The sequence below is a fragment of the Syngnathoides biaculeatus genome, chromosome 4 (genome assembly GCF_019802595.1).
Source record: "Syngnathoides biaculeatus isolate LvHL_M chromosome 4, ASM1980259v1, whole genome shotgun sequence".
NCBI lineage: Eukaryota > Metazoa > Chordata > Actinopteri > Syngnathiformes > Syngnathidae > Syngnathoides > Syngnathoides biaculeatus.
Window position 1 is genome coordinate 23,681,584 of NC_084643.1, and position 16,440 is coordinate 23,698,023.

Below are 16,440 nucleotides of genomic sequence, written 5' to 3' on the forward strand. Positions count from 1 at the left end.
CAGTGATTGTGGGTGCTCAAGGAAGACATACAGTAGATGGTAATGGTCATATTATAGCCATTAGAATGAGACATAGCAGATTGGTTCATAACCAATGTCACCAGAATGCATTGAATTATTCATTGCTCCAGCATTTATGATGTGTGGAGCATCTGTCTGTAATTTCTTCTTCACAGAGTAGACATTAAAAGGTATATGCCAGTGTGGTTAATTACATACATCTTCATCCTATTAACACATAGGGAACTTTTTTTGTGAATGGTGTAAATCCCGCACTGTATGCGAGAGGCAGTTAGACTGGTGTGGGTAATTTCATTGAAAAGCTACAGTTGGTGGATCTTAGGGTGGACAGACTTTACCGCTGTGGATGTATGTTTACGATAGACTTCATTCATCACTGGGCCTATTATAATCATTTTTCCAAGACAATAAACTTTCCTTAAAACTATCATAATAAGTGATAGTTCTTTTGTTAATGCCATTATCATGCGAATGTGAAACGTTAACATTTTGTTTTTATCATTTTACAGCTCACATCAAAGCGATATCATGTCAGCTAAAACCTCTAGAAATACCACCTTTCAGAAAGCTCTAAAAAAATAGTTGGTTGCCCATTTTTTTCCCTCCATTGCGATCATGAGATGAGGTGCCACTCCATGTAACACGTCAATGTCTCACCATACTTCAATTCGCATGACAAAATATGAGGTTAACAGTGAGGCAACAGCGTGACCAAGAATCTCTTCAATTGTAAACAAAAGTACCGTAGTACCCGAAATGGCAATGCAATGCAGTGTCTCGACGATTCCAAGCCATTACTTGGCAAGGAGAAAGCTGGCAACTTCAGCGTCCTTTTTAAAATATTTTTCTCTCATGACATCCTTCCACCCAATGTCTATCCTTTTTGAATGCTCTGTTGTTTAAATTGGCCTTTTTGTTTTCTCATTAATGGTGTACAGTAGTTTTCAAAATAATAGTAGTTCAATGTGACTAACCAGATTGATCCACATTTTCAGTGTATTTTTTTTATTGCTACATGTCAAACAAGTTACCAGTAGGTGCAGTTCACCATTCATGATATACAATTTGTTCAAAGGGGTGTGTTGAAAAAAACAAACAAAGCAATCTGCCGTTGACTCTGCAAACTCAAAACTACTTTGTACAATCTTTTATGTTTCTAGGATTTACCAATTGATTGAATCACTAAACTTATATTCAGTTGTATGACCTCAGTTTCTTTTATAACATCTGTGTGTCATGGAGTCAACCAAAACAACTTTGTGGCACCTTTCAGCTGTTATTCCACTCTAAAATTCCTTATGTCCCCCTTCACACCATGACGTTCTGGCCAGCGTTCTATAGCGTTTGAGGAAACGTTTGCAGTCGCCCATGGTCGCCGGGATAGCTCCAGAAGAGCGTTGTGTGAACGCGAGTAAACGTCAATGATCGCTGGGAATTGGCGGAGAACGCCGGTCCGGAAAAAAAGGTTTGAACATGCACAAAAGTTCTCACTGAGACCAGCATTCATCAATGTTTAATTTTAAACGCTGCAGAACGTTCAAGAACATCCGTGAAACGTTTTACTAAGGTTCGCCGAGCGTTGCACGCATTTGGCTATCGTTAGTCAGTCGTAACTCTAGCTTTACTTGGTTGTTACTTAATCATTTGCTTTGCAGTGAACGACTCACTGGCGACCTGTCAATGACCACTGAAAAATCCCCTCGCGCACACAGCATGTAACTAAACTGAAACGAACGTCGTTTGGCGTCCATTGAGCATCATTTGAGTGCTTCCCGAACTTCCATGCATATGGCTATATAAACCGATGCTTTGTAAGCAAGGTCCATTTAATATTAAGCTACAGTAGAGAGCACCTGCTATGGAAGATCCAGAAAGCAGCAGTTCGTTTTCATGGAAAAACTCCACCAGACTATCCTCAACAGCCCGGTCCAGGATCCTGCAATCCTTTCTCTGCTTCTTTTGTCTCTTTGTCGGACCGTCCTCACTGGGGTTTGCAAGGTGTTTAGGGTCCCCTGGGGTGTCACATGGTGCGTGACTTCGCAGACGTGCTCTTCCTCCTGCTGTTCTTTTTCCTCCAAACACATTGCTTGTGATGAAAGAGGCTTAGCTTTCTTACTAGGAGCGCTAGTTGCTGAAGTCCTTGCCCTAACTTTTCTTCTTCTTGGCGGCATGATGGTCACTGTTCTAACTCATGACAACAAATGAAGTGACTATGAACTTTCCAACGTTTTAGTCCCGGTTCCATTGTAAAAAATTATTTGCCAGCAAAACGCTTTTCTGTCGTTATTCACCCATTGCTCACACGCTCAACGCGCTCGTCTTACGTTGACAAATCGCTCGTCGCGCCCCAATGACATGTTTGCACACACTAATGGTTTTTAGGGGTATCTTATTTGGTCGCTGTTACATGCTTTTCGTGCGTTAGACACACGTTAAGTCATGCGTTAGAGACATGTTAATCACACGCCAGATGTGTCATCCGGTTTTGAGAACGCTGAAAAATAGAACGATTGAAATGTTCAGAGGACGTTGACCAGAAAGTCATGGTGTGACGTAGGCTTTAACGACATTCCACAATTCATTTACATTTCTTGGTTTTGCTTCAAAAACAGCATTTTTCCTATTGACGCGTGTTTTTCAGAAAATCAATGCCACACTGGTCTTTTTTTAAACTCACCCCTTTCAACAAATTGCCCAATTCCACAGCCTTAAGTGTGTATAACATGAATGCTGGGTCTTGTTTGTTTTCTGCGAATCTATGTAGCAATCAAAAATATACTAAAAACGTGGATTAACCTGGTTAGTAACATTGGACTGCTATTATTCTGAACACTACTGGAACTGCCTCTCTCCATTCCATATCCATGGTCCTACATTATGCTGCTGCAGTAGAACATATTTGCCGGGGTATGGTAATAAGATGATCTTCTCTGGTATCTTAATCTCTGTGCCGAATCGCAGGGAACAACACAATTATTGGGTGGATAGTTACGTTGTCTCGTACAGCAGCTGTAGTTTCAAGATGCCAGACTGTCATAGCACACCCCAACTCAACCACCACTCATTAATAATCAAATCCCAAATTCTTTAACGAGAATCTATGACATTATTAGCAGAGGTCATAATACACCAATGATAATGCATACATTTTGGCCAGTAGCCAACTGAAAATGTTACAAGTTATCCTTAAAAGAATTTGCTATTAAATGTTAGTCAACAGCTTCAATCCAAAAGAGTTTGTTTTGGTGAAATCCTAGCGTTCATGGAGTGCCATTATTTTTTATGCACGTTTAACTTAAAAACATTATGCACTTTGGGTCTTTCTTATACACACATTTAATGGTTCTCATTTTAGTTTGCATATGTACAGAATGAAGTTAAAATAATTCTAGATCTTGATAAGATTTAAATTTTTATGTGAAACACTGTATTTTTCACTTTTCTGTTCCAAATACTGGTGAATGAATGTTTGTGCCTTAAATCACAAATTATGGTACCTAAAGCACATTTCAAATCTTAAAGAAAAATCTGATTGTTCTTAATATTTTGTAAAAGTTTAAAACTGAATTAAATCTAACAACTTTCATACAACACGTGTATTGCTTTGTACTTAAAGGCAAAAAACTAGGCCATGATTGAAGGGTACTGAGGCTAGGCTATCACCCGGCATCAAATTAAACTCAGATTTTTATAAAACCCTTTTCGAACCAAACAAAACCAATTAGTGTCATCTTTTCTGCGGTGTAAGGATTACCTTGCAGACGCGAGCCACTCTCGCCACATTGATGTCAGTGTCACAGTCCAGTTCCAAAGCTCGCTCACTAAAGAAGAAGTAGATTTTGTCGTCATCTCCCTCATTACTGCTGCTGCTTTCCCGAACCAAGGCTGAGCCCACAAAGTCTGGTTCTACGTACACACACAAACACCATTAAGAGATAAGATTATTATATATACTGTCCCATTTGCATCTTTTTGAAAATGTCTTACAGATTCACTCTTCATGCAATTGTCTTCATCTGAATGTTCTGGACATTATATTGCATTACATGACTACAATGTGTGATGCCATTGTTTTTAACACATTCTGTATTCCTCTAAAGTAGCTTGTTAAGCCACCACGGGACACTAAAATCACTATGATGAAACCCTAGCTAATGTAATAGTTTTAGATTTGTTCTTGGCCTCATCAGTATGGCTACTCACTCACCCATTCTTTTTACTTGTCTCTCTTTTGGCGCTTAGCCAACCGTTATGTCTTCCCTTTCCACACCAATTCCAATTGCTGTGACCTCATCATCTTTTCCGTTCATTTTTTTCTGTCCTCATTTCTTTCCTTCAAAAGATAACAATACATACCGGCGGCCAAATGCTCTGCTTTATTTCCTGAACTTTTTTTTTTTTAATTAAAATCTGTTGAAAGAAACAGCCGCCATTGTCAATGTAATTTATTTTTCATGATTAATTCATTCATGTGTCAGCGCTGACTTATGCTTGTACTGTTGAAAAATGTAATTTATATTTGTGAAATTCAGAGATATGGTAATATATGTCTTTGTTTATGAACATTTCCTGTGGATATTTTAGTTATGAAGTGTTTTAAAATTGCTGCATTAATGAGTGCTTATGCATCTAATCGAGTGATAACAGAACTAGAGATTTTGTACCGTACCACATTATTTATGGAAGATTAACTATTTCATCTGAATGAGAGGTGAACCCTTTTATGAAACAAACCCACTACTCGAACTATGTTTTGCGTACTGTGTGACAACCATGTCATGAATACACAAGAATAACCGCATGAATAAGCTTTGTTTGTACCGAAACAAAAGGTTTGACACACTACAATTATTTGGTCATGCTCTAAACTGGAAAATGACTTTTACTTTTACACTACCACTACTTTTCACTGCTGCGTTCTATTAAGGAACAAATCTCAATTCTGTTCATGTGGTTAAATATTTAACACTGACATTCATTTCCTCTGTCATTAACTCCACTACTTCTTAACAAGTGGTTTACTTACAGAATCTGATTAGTACAGTACAGGTATTGTGTTTATCTCAGAACATACTTACCATTGAGCCAGGCAGGCAAGTATTCACTCTTCAGACTATAGTGCTGTTGGCCCAAGTTCCTTTGTATGACTGGCTCTGTTCCCAAGAAGTTGTTGAGCGTGGCAGAGTAGAGCTCCTTGTCTGTACCAACAAAAAATCCTTGGTTTAAATCAAACTCAAGCTAAATTAACGGAGGTCGACAGGCCATTGGGGGAACACAAATGAAGAATGGTTGCTTGTAGGTCCAGTTAAATCATGCAAACTAAATTGAATGCAGGAGGCAAAGTTACGTTGGACTCCCGGATTCTCCGTGGAACTGCATGGCAACAAAACAAAATGGAAACCCTGCAGGAGTACTTTGTAGAGATTTCAGGTACATTTTATGACTCTGTTAGCGCTCAAAATCATTTGTTCCTCAATTCAAAAGGCAAGTGCAATGGAACACCGCACACATGCACGCACAACTCAAAACACACACGTGCGCACATGCACACACACTCATTGACTAACCTACTATTAGGCCAGTGTGGCCCTTTGCAGGGTCATATGGACATTTGCCCTTCCCATCGTCCAGGGGAGCAGTGCTGAGAGTAAAATAATCTGCATTCTGCAAATACACAAGCACGCAGATATAAGGATAGGTGGTTCATTATTGTTTTATGACAATTTAAGTGACAGAATCCCATGTGCACACCTATGGAGACATACTGTTGAAGCTAGAAGTTTACATACACTGTGCTAAAACACACATTTCATTTTCTGTCTGACTGTCTGAAAACAAGTTAGAATAAACCTCTCCTGATTCAGGTCATTTTGGATCACCAAAATTATTTGTTATATTCCACAAGCATGAGAGAGATCATTTCTTTGAGAAGTTGATATTATTTTCCTCAAGGTCAAAAATTAACATACACAAAAAGTACTATGTCTTTAAAGAACATGGAGAAGCCAACATGATGATGATGTCATGGCTTTGGAACCTTCTGATAGGTTAACTGAATACACGTGAGTTATTTGACAGCACACCTGGGAATGCATTTAAGGCCAGACCTCAAACACTCTGCTTCCTTGTTTGAAATCATGGGAAAATCAAAAGAGTCATCCAGGAAATAAGAATCGTGGAGCTCCTCATGTCTGGTTCATCCTTGGGTGCAATTTCCATATGCTTGAATGTACCATGTTCATCCATTCAAACAATTATACGCAAGTATAAACATCATGGTAATGTCCATCACACCGCTTAGGAAGGAGATGGGCTCTGTGTCCCAGAGATTAACATGTTTTTGTCCAAAATGTGCCAATCAACACCAGAACAAACGCTAAAGACCGTGTGAAGATGCTAGATGGATCTGGTAAGACAGTGTCATTATCCACAGTGAAACCAAATCCTGGACCGACATGAGAACAAAGCCATTACTGCTAAATAAAGAAAACATCAGATTACAGTTTGCAAAAAGGCATCAAGACAATGATCTTAATTTCTGGAGACAAGTCCTGTGATCTGGTTTAAATTAAGTAGAGCTGTTTGGGAAGATTGCAGATCATAGAACACCATACAATGAGGAATGGGCCAGGGCCAGCAAGGTACTGTGTCATGAGCAAAGATTGGCATCTACCAGGAGGGGCTTGGCCGGGCCGCTGCTGTCGTCTCTGACACCTGTCACCAGTCACAGCTCTTTCGCATGAGGCACTATGATTAGACCAAGTATTTAAGTTGGAGTTTTGTCACTGATATTTGCCAGTTCGTTGCTTTGTGTTAGTGATGATGCTTCTCTGCATCCCGGGTTACTCTGCTACTTAGCTTCACAATCATCAAACCCTGTTTCTCGTTTTTTGGATCCTGCTTTCTTGGACTGTGTAATTGTGCATCTCTTCAGTTAAGAAAAAAACCCACAGATCATTATGCCTTTGCCTGGGAGTCCTGCATTTGGGTCCGCTTCCGCACCGCTGGGGTGTGACATACTGTCAGAAGCTTGTATAAAAGTTACCCAAAACATATGACTCCAGTCAGGGCTGCTCAATGCGTCGATCATGAGGCAGGCTTGGTTGATCGCGGGACGGTGTGCCCAAAAAAAAAAAAAAAAAAGTCAGCCAATGTTCCCTCTAAACTGCGTGCGTGCGCAATTGTGCACCGCTGATGCAGTCCCTTCGCAGACATTCTGCGTTGCGCGCGCAAAAAAAAAAAATGAAAATTGAAAGTATAACTATTCTATCCGATGACAGAGTACCAGGAGAGGAACTGTGGTACTCCATGCGCAAGTCTGGTGTGGCGAAGAAATATGTTAAAATAGTACAGGACAGGACATGTATGAGGGCAGCAGAAAAGCGGTGAGATGTGCCGTTGGTGTGTCAGAAGAATTTAAGGTGGAGGTGGGACTGCATCAGGGTTCCGTACTGAGCCCCTTCCTGTTTGCGGTAGTAATGGATAGGCTGACAGACGAGGTTAGACTGGATTCGGCCTGGACCATGATGTTCGGAGCTGATATTGTGATCTGCAGTGAAAGCAAGGAACAGGCGGAGGAACAGTCAGAAAGATGGAGGTACGCACTGGAAAGGAGAGGAATGAAGATTAGCCGAAGTAAAACACAACATATGTGCGTGAATGAGAGGGGCGGAGGAGGAAGAGTGAAGCTCCAGGGAGAAGAGATAGCGAAGGTGGACGACTTCAAAAACTTTGGGTCAACAATACAGAGCAATGGAGAGTGTGGTAAGGAAGTGAAGAAATGGGTCCAAGCAGGGAGGAACAGATGACAGAAGGTGTCTGGTGTCCTATGTATCCGCTAGGATGAAGGGCAAAGTTTATAAAACAATGGTGAGGCCGGCCATGATGTACAGACTAGAGATGATGGCCTTGAAGAAACAACAGGAAGCAGAACTTGAGGTAGCAGAAATGAAGATGCTTAGGTTCTCACTTGGTGTGAACAGGTTGGATAGGATTAGAAATGAGCTAATTACAGGGACAGCCAAAGTTGGATTTTTTGGAGACAAGATGAGAGAGAGCAGACTCCGATGGTTTGGACATCTTCAGAGGCAAGAGAGTGACCATGTTGGTAGAAGGATGCTGAGGATGGAGCTGCCAAGTAAAAGAGTGAAATAAGACCAAAGAAAAGGTTGAAGGATGTGGTGAGGGAGGATGTGAAGACTGTGGGTGTTTGTGAGGAAGATCCCGAGATAGGCTTAGATGGAAAAAGATGACACGCTGTGGCGACTCCTAATCAGAACAAGCCGAAAGAAAAAGAAGAACATCCAGCTATTCACTTTGAGGCATTTTGCAATGTGATTCAATGAGTGAGGGATAACTGGTTTTTATATCCGATGTCACAATTCACATACGTACTGTAAAAAATGAAAAGAAGCTACTAGTTTCTTTTAGGCAGCACACAGAACTTTCTCTAATAACGACCGCTGCTCTGCCACACTTTCTTTTTCCTAGTTTACCTTACACCCACCCCCCATCGCCGCTCTTAAAGATGACACTCATAATTACAAATATAACAGTACTTACACAGCCATCAATGTGTTTTATAATGCCGAAGGCGGGCCGCAAGCTCTGGGTCGCAGCCTGCCTTCGGCGGCGTGGAGGCTTTTAGACGAGCTTCAGCAGCGGCGGAGGCCTTTAGCCAAGCTCCGGTGGCCTTTCGTCGAGCTTCGGTGTCTGGGGCTAACGGCCTCCGCCAACTGGAAACTCGGCTCGCGGCCCACCGCCGGAGCTCCCTCGTCAGACTCCGTGTCATTCCCATTCGAACAACCATTCGCGGCCGCCGGTCCGGAGCTCCCGAAGGCCTTTGTTTATGCACTTATGTCGCGTGTAGGCCTCCGAGTAGTCAGACTCCGCGTCATTCCGCGCTAAGAACCATCCGAATATTCAACATTAATTACAGCCACAGGTTTGAATCTGTATGGAAGTATTCCTCCATCTTCCCGATCAACCGATACTGCTATTTCTTCATCAGATGAGGATAAATCAGAGAAATCAGCGCTGGGCATGAATGGTGTCCCATGTATTCCAGCGTTTGGAATGGCACGGTATATGTCAAATACTCCCACGTACATCATGTGACTCGTGAAAATGGCAGCGCCCCTGAAAATTCGTAATTGTCGATAAAAATCTTCTCAAACCACTATTAAATGAGAGAGGATTTAACATCACATTGTCACAATAGGGTTCATGACCTATTGGATACACTTTTCATGCAAAGCACTGGATTTCCCCTTTAATGGAGAAAGTCAAAAAATAAATGGTGTTATTTTAAGATACAATGACTGTCAGAGTCTGTGAATAATAGAAGAAAAAGTGGTGAAACTGGATTAGATTTCCTCTTTTCTTGTGGGAAAGGTCTGGGCTGAAGCCAAAGCAGAAAGTGCAGGATCAGATGGTGTGTAATGTTAAAATTCCACCTTGGCAAAGCCTGATCCAGGATGAAAGTACAGGTTATGCAGTGCACAAAAAGCTAATTCTGTATTTTAAATATGCATACATATTTAGGGTTAATGTTAATAACATAACATTGGGAGCATCTTGGGGTAAAAAAGTCGTGGCACCCCTGACTTAAGTCATGCAGTTCAAAGGAAATATTATTTGACACTCATTAAATGTACTGTATGTAAACTCAATAAAAATAACAGAAAATTCTCTTGGAAATTCTCTCTCTTAAAATTGTAGTACTTAACAAAATTTAATAATTTTAGTGCTCTTGAGTGACCTGAAATAGGCGAAGTCTAGTCTGATTTGACTTTAGTGGGACAAAAAATTTATGTAAACTTTTGGCTTTAACTGTATACAGTCATCCCTCTCTACTCCGCGGATCACGTATCGCGGATTCAGTGCATCGCGGATTTCTGACCTCCCCGCCGGATCGCTGCATACTGGTGTGCCGACACAGACCAACGAAGCAAATCAAATAAACAAACAAACAAACAAACAAATAAATAAATAACCACATTTACCTGCTTCTTTGAGGTTTTTCATTTTTTGCGGGTGGGTCTGGTACCAATTGACCGTGAAAAACAAGGGATTACTGTATTGAGCTAGCCCAGGGTGAAGATAGTTTGAATTCAATTGCACAGTGGCAAGTTTATAGTTCTGTCAGAAAGGATTTTCTATCTAGTGACACATCTGTATCACTTTCTTACCACGTAGGTGCATTTGGGTTGAAAGGCGTAGGTTCCACACGTGTACAGGTGTGTGTGGTTATAGCTCTGCAGGAAGCGGATGTAGTTGAAGCACTCCGTCTGAAGGAAAGAGGAGAAATTGTTAGAACTGATTTGCCTCACATTGCCTTCCCAGCAAAGTGGAATATATCCGCCTGTTGGGCCAGAACTTGCCCAAACAGGACATTGTTTGTCAGTTCAGTCCAGCAGCTTCACACATTCAGATAATTTGATGTGTGGCAATGTCACTCCCAGCGTCTGTGAGAACGGCAATTGCTTTCAACACAAATGAGTTACTATGTATCGCTAGAAGTCAGTCAACTTCAATCAATATGTTTTGTTACAATTATTAATATTATGTATTTGCAAGAATATTTATTTTGACTTACACGTGATTTTATTTTCTAAAGATTGTTTTGTAACATCAGATTCAGGAACTGCATCTTTTGAAGAGGTACATTAAATTTTTGGAGTTACCTTATTTAACAAAATAAGAGGAGCCTAATAAGAAACACATTTCAGGAGGATGCGGAATACCTCTACATCACTGCAATCAAGAAATACAAATACTTATAGATTATATTTCCCTAAATGTATCAATCAATTTTGAACATTATCATCTCAAACAAATATATGAACTGCGGAAATTTGCTTTGTTTTATGATGCAATGTTTTCTCTGTAGTGGTGAACAGAAATGCAAAAGATGCTTAGATGTGTTTGTTTTAGTGTTAAGACGTACAAGCAGTGAAGTTTTTATCTTAAGGAACTGGAGCATTTTCATGATTTTCCATTCCGTTTTAAAAGGACAACATACAGTATAAGCAACTTATGGTCATTCCTGAATAAGTTAAATACTTTTACTCAGCATTCTGCGATAATCACAGATGCCCACCAAAACAGGTGGATTTTGGAGTGTTATTTATGCTATTGTTAGTTCTTTGGTCTCGCTTGACAATTCACGGTAAGTATAGCGCAGTCCTATTTAGTAGCATTACAAAACTGCACTGTCTTAAACAGAAATTACCCTGAAACATGCACAGCAGTCTAAAGCAAAAAGAAAAATCAAACCACCATTATGTGCTTATAAAGAAGTGAAAATTAATAGATCTTAAATTATATAATATATAATTGGCAATTTGAATGTACTCCACGATGTTATGAAAAGTGATCAGATGAAATGAAATCAATTGGAAAGTCCCTATTTGCCATGAAAATGAATTTCATCACCCCGCCACATTTCCACTGCAATTAAGCCCTGACAGAGAAGGACCAGCTGACATCATTTCAGTGATTCTCTCGTTAACACAGGTGAGAGTGTTGATGAGGACAAGGCTTGAGATCACTTTGCCTTGCTGAGTGAGTTAGAATAACATCTTAAGAAGGAAGGTGGTGCTTGAAATCATTCTTTTTCTTCTATTAACTATGTTTATCGGCAAGGAAACACGTGCACTCAACCTTGTGATGTACAAAAAGGGCTTGACAGACAAAGATATTGCTGCTATTAAGATTGCACCAAAATCAACCATTTTTCAGAACATCAAGAACTTAAAGGAGAGAGGTTCAACTGCTGTGAAGAAAGCTTCAGGACGCCCAAGAAAGTCCAGCCAATGCCAGGACCGTTTCCTGAAGTTCATTCAGCTGCGGGATTCGGGTCACCACCTCGAGGGAGCCTGCTCGGGAATGCCACCAAGCAGCCGTGAGTGCATCTGCATGCATAGTGAGGTGAAGACTGTTGGAGGATGGCATTGTGTCACGAAGGGCACCAAAGAAGCCACTAATCTCCAATAAAAACATCAGGATATCAAGGGCAGAACACGGGACAAGACCCAAATGAACGACTTGAAAGACAACGTTCCATTCGAGAAGAGGATTTAATGGCAAGGAAAGGTCGGTACACAGGCAGGCAGTCCAAAAGGCAACAGTATCCAAATCGTGAGGCTAAAATGCAAGGTCAAAAAACAAGACAGGTTCTAGCTTATTATGAGTCAAGAACGTGGAAGAAGGAATGCTGCAACGTGACAACAATGAACAAAGAAATGGTATCGAAGTGTATGAGATACAAGGTATATATGCGTGGTGTAATTAACACAGACAAGGCACAGGTGGGGAGGCTGCTTTTAGGAGCAGGTGCGTCTGAAGCAGGGGAATGACCACGCCCCTGACACCGGGACAGAATGGCATTCTGCAAAAGGTACAGGGACTGGAATGCTGAGGACTGGGGTAAAGTCATTTTATCTTTCCGATTGTTTGGGTCATCTGGAAAAAAGTTTGGAGAAAAGTTGAGCGCTACCATCCATCCTGTCATGTCACCAGTAAAGCATTCTGAGACCATTCATGTGTGGGGTTGCTTCTCAGTCAAGGGACTTGGCTCAGTCAAAATTTTGCCTAAAAACACTGCCCTGAATAAAGAATGGTACCAAAACATCCCAAGAGCGACTTCTCCAACCCATCCACAAACAGTTTGGCGCAGAACAAGTTCTTTTCCAGCATGATATTGCATCTTGCCATAAGCCAAAAGTGATAACTACGTTGTTCAAGCAGAAAAACATTGACATTTTGGGGTCATGGCCAGGAAACTCCACCAGACCTTCATCTCATTGAGAACTTGTGGTTAATCCTCAAGAGACGAGTGGACAAACAAAAAACGACAAATTCTGACAAACTCCAGCATTGTTTATGCAAGAATGGGCTGCCATCAGTCAAGATGTGGCCCAGACGTTAATTGATATGATAGCATTGCAGGGCAAATTGCAGAGGTCTTGAAAAAGAAGGGTCAACACTGCAAATAATGAGTCTTTGCATAAATTTCATTTAATTGCCAAAAAAAAGCCTATGACACTTATGAAATTATTGTAATTATACTTTTATATAGATAAAAACAGTGAACCAGGAAACTTTTGAAAGCCAATACTTGAGTCATTCTGAAAACTTTTGGCCACAACTAGCTAATGAAGTTTGATGATAAAAAGTAAAAACTGTTCTTGCATAAAAGTCGTGGTATTTTTGCGCTTATTAGTCATCTGCCAGCCTACCTGGTTGCTCTTCCCCTTGATGACGCACTCCCTCTTCTTATCCAATGGAGCTGGCCAATCAATCTGCATGCAAGTTTAAGAAATCACATTTTACTACCAAGATATAGTGTATGTTCTCTTATTTTTGTAAAATGACAAATATACCACAATTGAGTTTTTCCCCAAGTATTTTGGTCATTATTTTCGAAACATGGGAATGCTAAAATGTTAGACAATGCTTTCTACATGATGTATGCAGACAGCTACATAATGATCAAATGCGTTTCATTTAAACATATATATATTCTTTAGATTTATACTGGTGCTTTTAGTAAAGGTAAAATGGCCTTCAGCAGAGACAAAGTATCACACATTGCAATATTTTAGGTATGTCAATTTGAGATGGTGTTTTTTTGACCTGCAAAAATTGTGAAATGTGTGATTTATATTTTTGAAAAAGAGTCAAGAACAGATGAACTTGAAAATTCTTGAAATCAATTATCCATCCATTTTCTTAGCTGGTTATCCTCACAAGAGTCGTGGGAAGTGCTGGAGCCTATCCCAGCTGACAACGGGCAGGAGGCGGGGGGGAACCCTGAAAAGGTTGCCAGCCAATCACAGATTAATCACTTACTTGTGTCACAAACAGGGCTCGAGGCCGGACCCAAATGCATGACTCCAGAGACAAGCAGGCAGTACAGAGGAAACCTTTATTCGGTCCAAAGTCAGGGATCAGGCCGAGAGTCTAGACAAGCAGAGGCTTACGAGGGTGGTCAGGGGACAGGCGTGGGTCGGTACACAGAAGACAGAAGTCAGGCAAACGGGAGTGCGGGAACGAGGCATCAAAGGCAACGATCTGGCGGAGAACTAGTCGCCCCCAAGGTCCTATATGTACTGGGTGTAATCAGCCGGGACAAGGTGCAGGTGTGGGCCGACTAATTGGCTGGCTACGCCCAGCCTCGGCAGGAAGCCAAGAGCATGACAGTACCCCCCCCCCCCCCTCGACGGCCGACTCCCAACGGTCCAGGAGCATCTGGATGGGCCGCGTGGAGGTCCCTGATGAGGGAGGGGTCCCCGAAGAAGCGAGAGGGGATCCAAGAGTGCTCCTCCGGGCCATATCCCTGGCCCGTCGTCCACCCTTGGGGGGTGGGTGGCTGGTGGTGGGGGGGGGATTGTTGGACGAGCCAGCGGCGAAGGGTGATTCAGGTGTAGTCTGCTGACGTGGAACGTAGGGTGCACCCTCATCCACCTGGGCAGTTCCAGTGAGACAGTGACCGGGTTAATGATCTTGGTAATCAGAAACGGACCAACAAACCTGGGAGCATGTTTGCGGGATTCTGTCCGCAGGGGGAGATCTTTGGTGGAGAGCCACACTCGGTGTCCCACCCTGAGTTCTGGTGCGACCCTCCTATTGCGGTCCGCTGCCGACTTGTATACGCTGCCCATGCGCAGCAGCGTCCTCCCAGGTCCGTTTGTAGCGTCCTACCACCGCCATGGTCGACGGTACCGCGGAGTCTGTGGCCAGTGAAGGAAACAGAGAGGGAGGATAGCAATGCACAACATGGAGTGGAGCCATACCTGTTGAAGTGGAAGGTAGAGAATTATGGGCGTACTCTACCCATTTGAGGTGCTGGCCCCACATGCTCTGGTCCCTGGATGCCAACCATCGAAGTCCGGTTTCCAACTCCTGATTTGCCCTCGTCATCTGGCTGTTAGACTCCGGGTGATGGCCCGATGTCAGACTAGTCGAAGCGCCGATGAGGGTGCAGAATTCCTTCCAGAAGCGGGCTCTGAATTGCGGACCTCTGTCTGAAACGATGTCCCGGGGAAGCCCGTGGGAGCGGACGACCTCGTCTAACACCAGCTGGGCTGTCTGCTTGGCTGACGGGATCTTCGGAAGCGGCACGAAGTGGACCATCTTAGAGAATCGGTCCACGACAGACAGCACCACTGTGTTCCTTTGGGAGGACGGTAGGCCGGTGACGGAGTCCAGTGCGATGTGTGACCACGGGCGGAAGGGGATGGACAGAGGTCGCAATTCTCCAACAGGTCGTAAGTGGGAAGTCTTATTGGCCGCACACACCGGGCAGGCGTTGATGAACTCCCTCACGTCCTAGCTGAGGTTGGGGCAGCAGAATCTTTGTTTGACCACTGAACGCGTTTTTGCCATACCCGGGTGGCAGACCATTTTGTTGGTATGGGCCCAGTTTACGACGTTTCCCCACAGTGATGGAATGACGAAAAGGCCATCAGATGGACCATCCGCGGGCGGCGGCGTCTCTCCCAGGGCCTCCTTCACCCATGACTCTGGCAGGATAGGATCGGCCACTGATTCCGTGCGATCCCCCTCGTGGATCCGTGAGAGGGCGTCCGGCAAGACAGAGTAAAGTGGAAGCGGGTGAAGAATAGGGCCCAACTGGCTTGGTGGGCGTTCAGCCGCTTTGCGGTCTTCAGGTTCTTGTGGTCAGTGAGGACCACGAATGGCACTTGTGAGCCCTCCAGCCAGTGCCGCCACTCTTCCATTGCCGTCTTGACTGCAGCTCGCGATCTCCTCTCTGCCAGGGTCAGCTTCCTTGACACGAACGCACACGGGTGGATCCTTCCTTCCTTAGGACTTCTCTGGGAAAAGATGGCTCCGATTCCCGAGTCTGATGCGTCTACCTCCACCACGAACTGGTGATCTGGGTTCAGCCATGGAGGGCAGCGTGGACGGCCGGGCAGCGGTCGGACTGGACACCTCTCTCTCCCCCTTGGTCATCGCATCTAGTTGCCCCTGCCTTACCAGCCGCTGGTCGACCTTGAGGGCCAACGCGATGAACGCGTCGAGCGAAGGAGGGAAATCCACGGCGATGAGGAGACCACGGATTTGCGGAGAGAGTCCCTGGAAAATCACGTATTCCGAGACGCGACGACGACCCTGGCGAAGGATGATGAGAGAAGCTTTGCGTTCCGGCGCCGCATACTGGAACATTTGAGTGAGTGCGCAGACGAATGACATCCAGAAACGACAAGTCTCTGAGTTACGACTCCATTCTGTCGTGGCCCATGCCTCCGCCTTTCCCGTCATGTGAGAAATGACAAAGGCGATCCTGGAGCGGTCTGTGGGAAAGGCGGACGCCTGCAGTTCAAAATGGAGATCACACTGGCCGAGGAAAGGCTTAACGTTCCCTGAGTCGCCTGAGAATCGTTCCGGTTGGGA

The 16,440-nt window shown here is 43.4% G+C and overlaps 1 protein-coding gene across 2 annotated transcripts in view; it reads right to left on the minus strand.

Moving 5' to 3' along the window:
• The window catches only part of sema4c (sema domain, immunoglobulin domain (Ig), transmembrane domain (TM) and short cytoplasmic domain, (semaphorin) 4C), a 111,594-nt gene that overhangs the window by 13,857 nt on the left and 81,297 nt on the right, over positions 1 to 16,440 (minus strand). For both annotated transcript variants that reach the window (XM_061817013.1, XM_061817012.1), the window contains exons 4-8: positions 13,263 to 13,325; positions 10,212 to 10,310; positions 5,589 to 5,685; positions 5,100 to 5,219; positions 3,776 to 3,927 (exon numbers count right to left, since the gene is read on the minus strand). In XM_061817013.1, the coding sequence (XP_061672997.1) occupies positions 3,776 to 3,927; positions 5,100 to 5,219; positions 5,589 to 5,685; positions 10,212 to 10,310; positions 13,263 to 13,325 (531 nt within the window). The remainder of the gene's footprint in view (positions 1 to 3,775; positions 3,928 to 5,099; positions 5,220 to 5,588; positions 5,686 to 10,211; positions 10,311 to 13,262; positions 13,326 to 16,440) is intronic.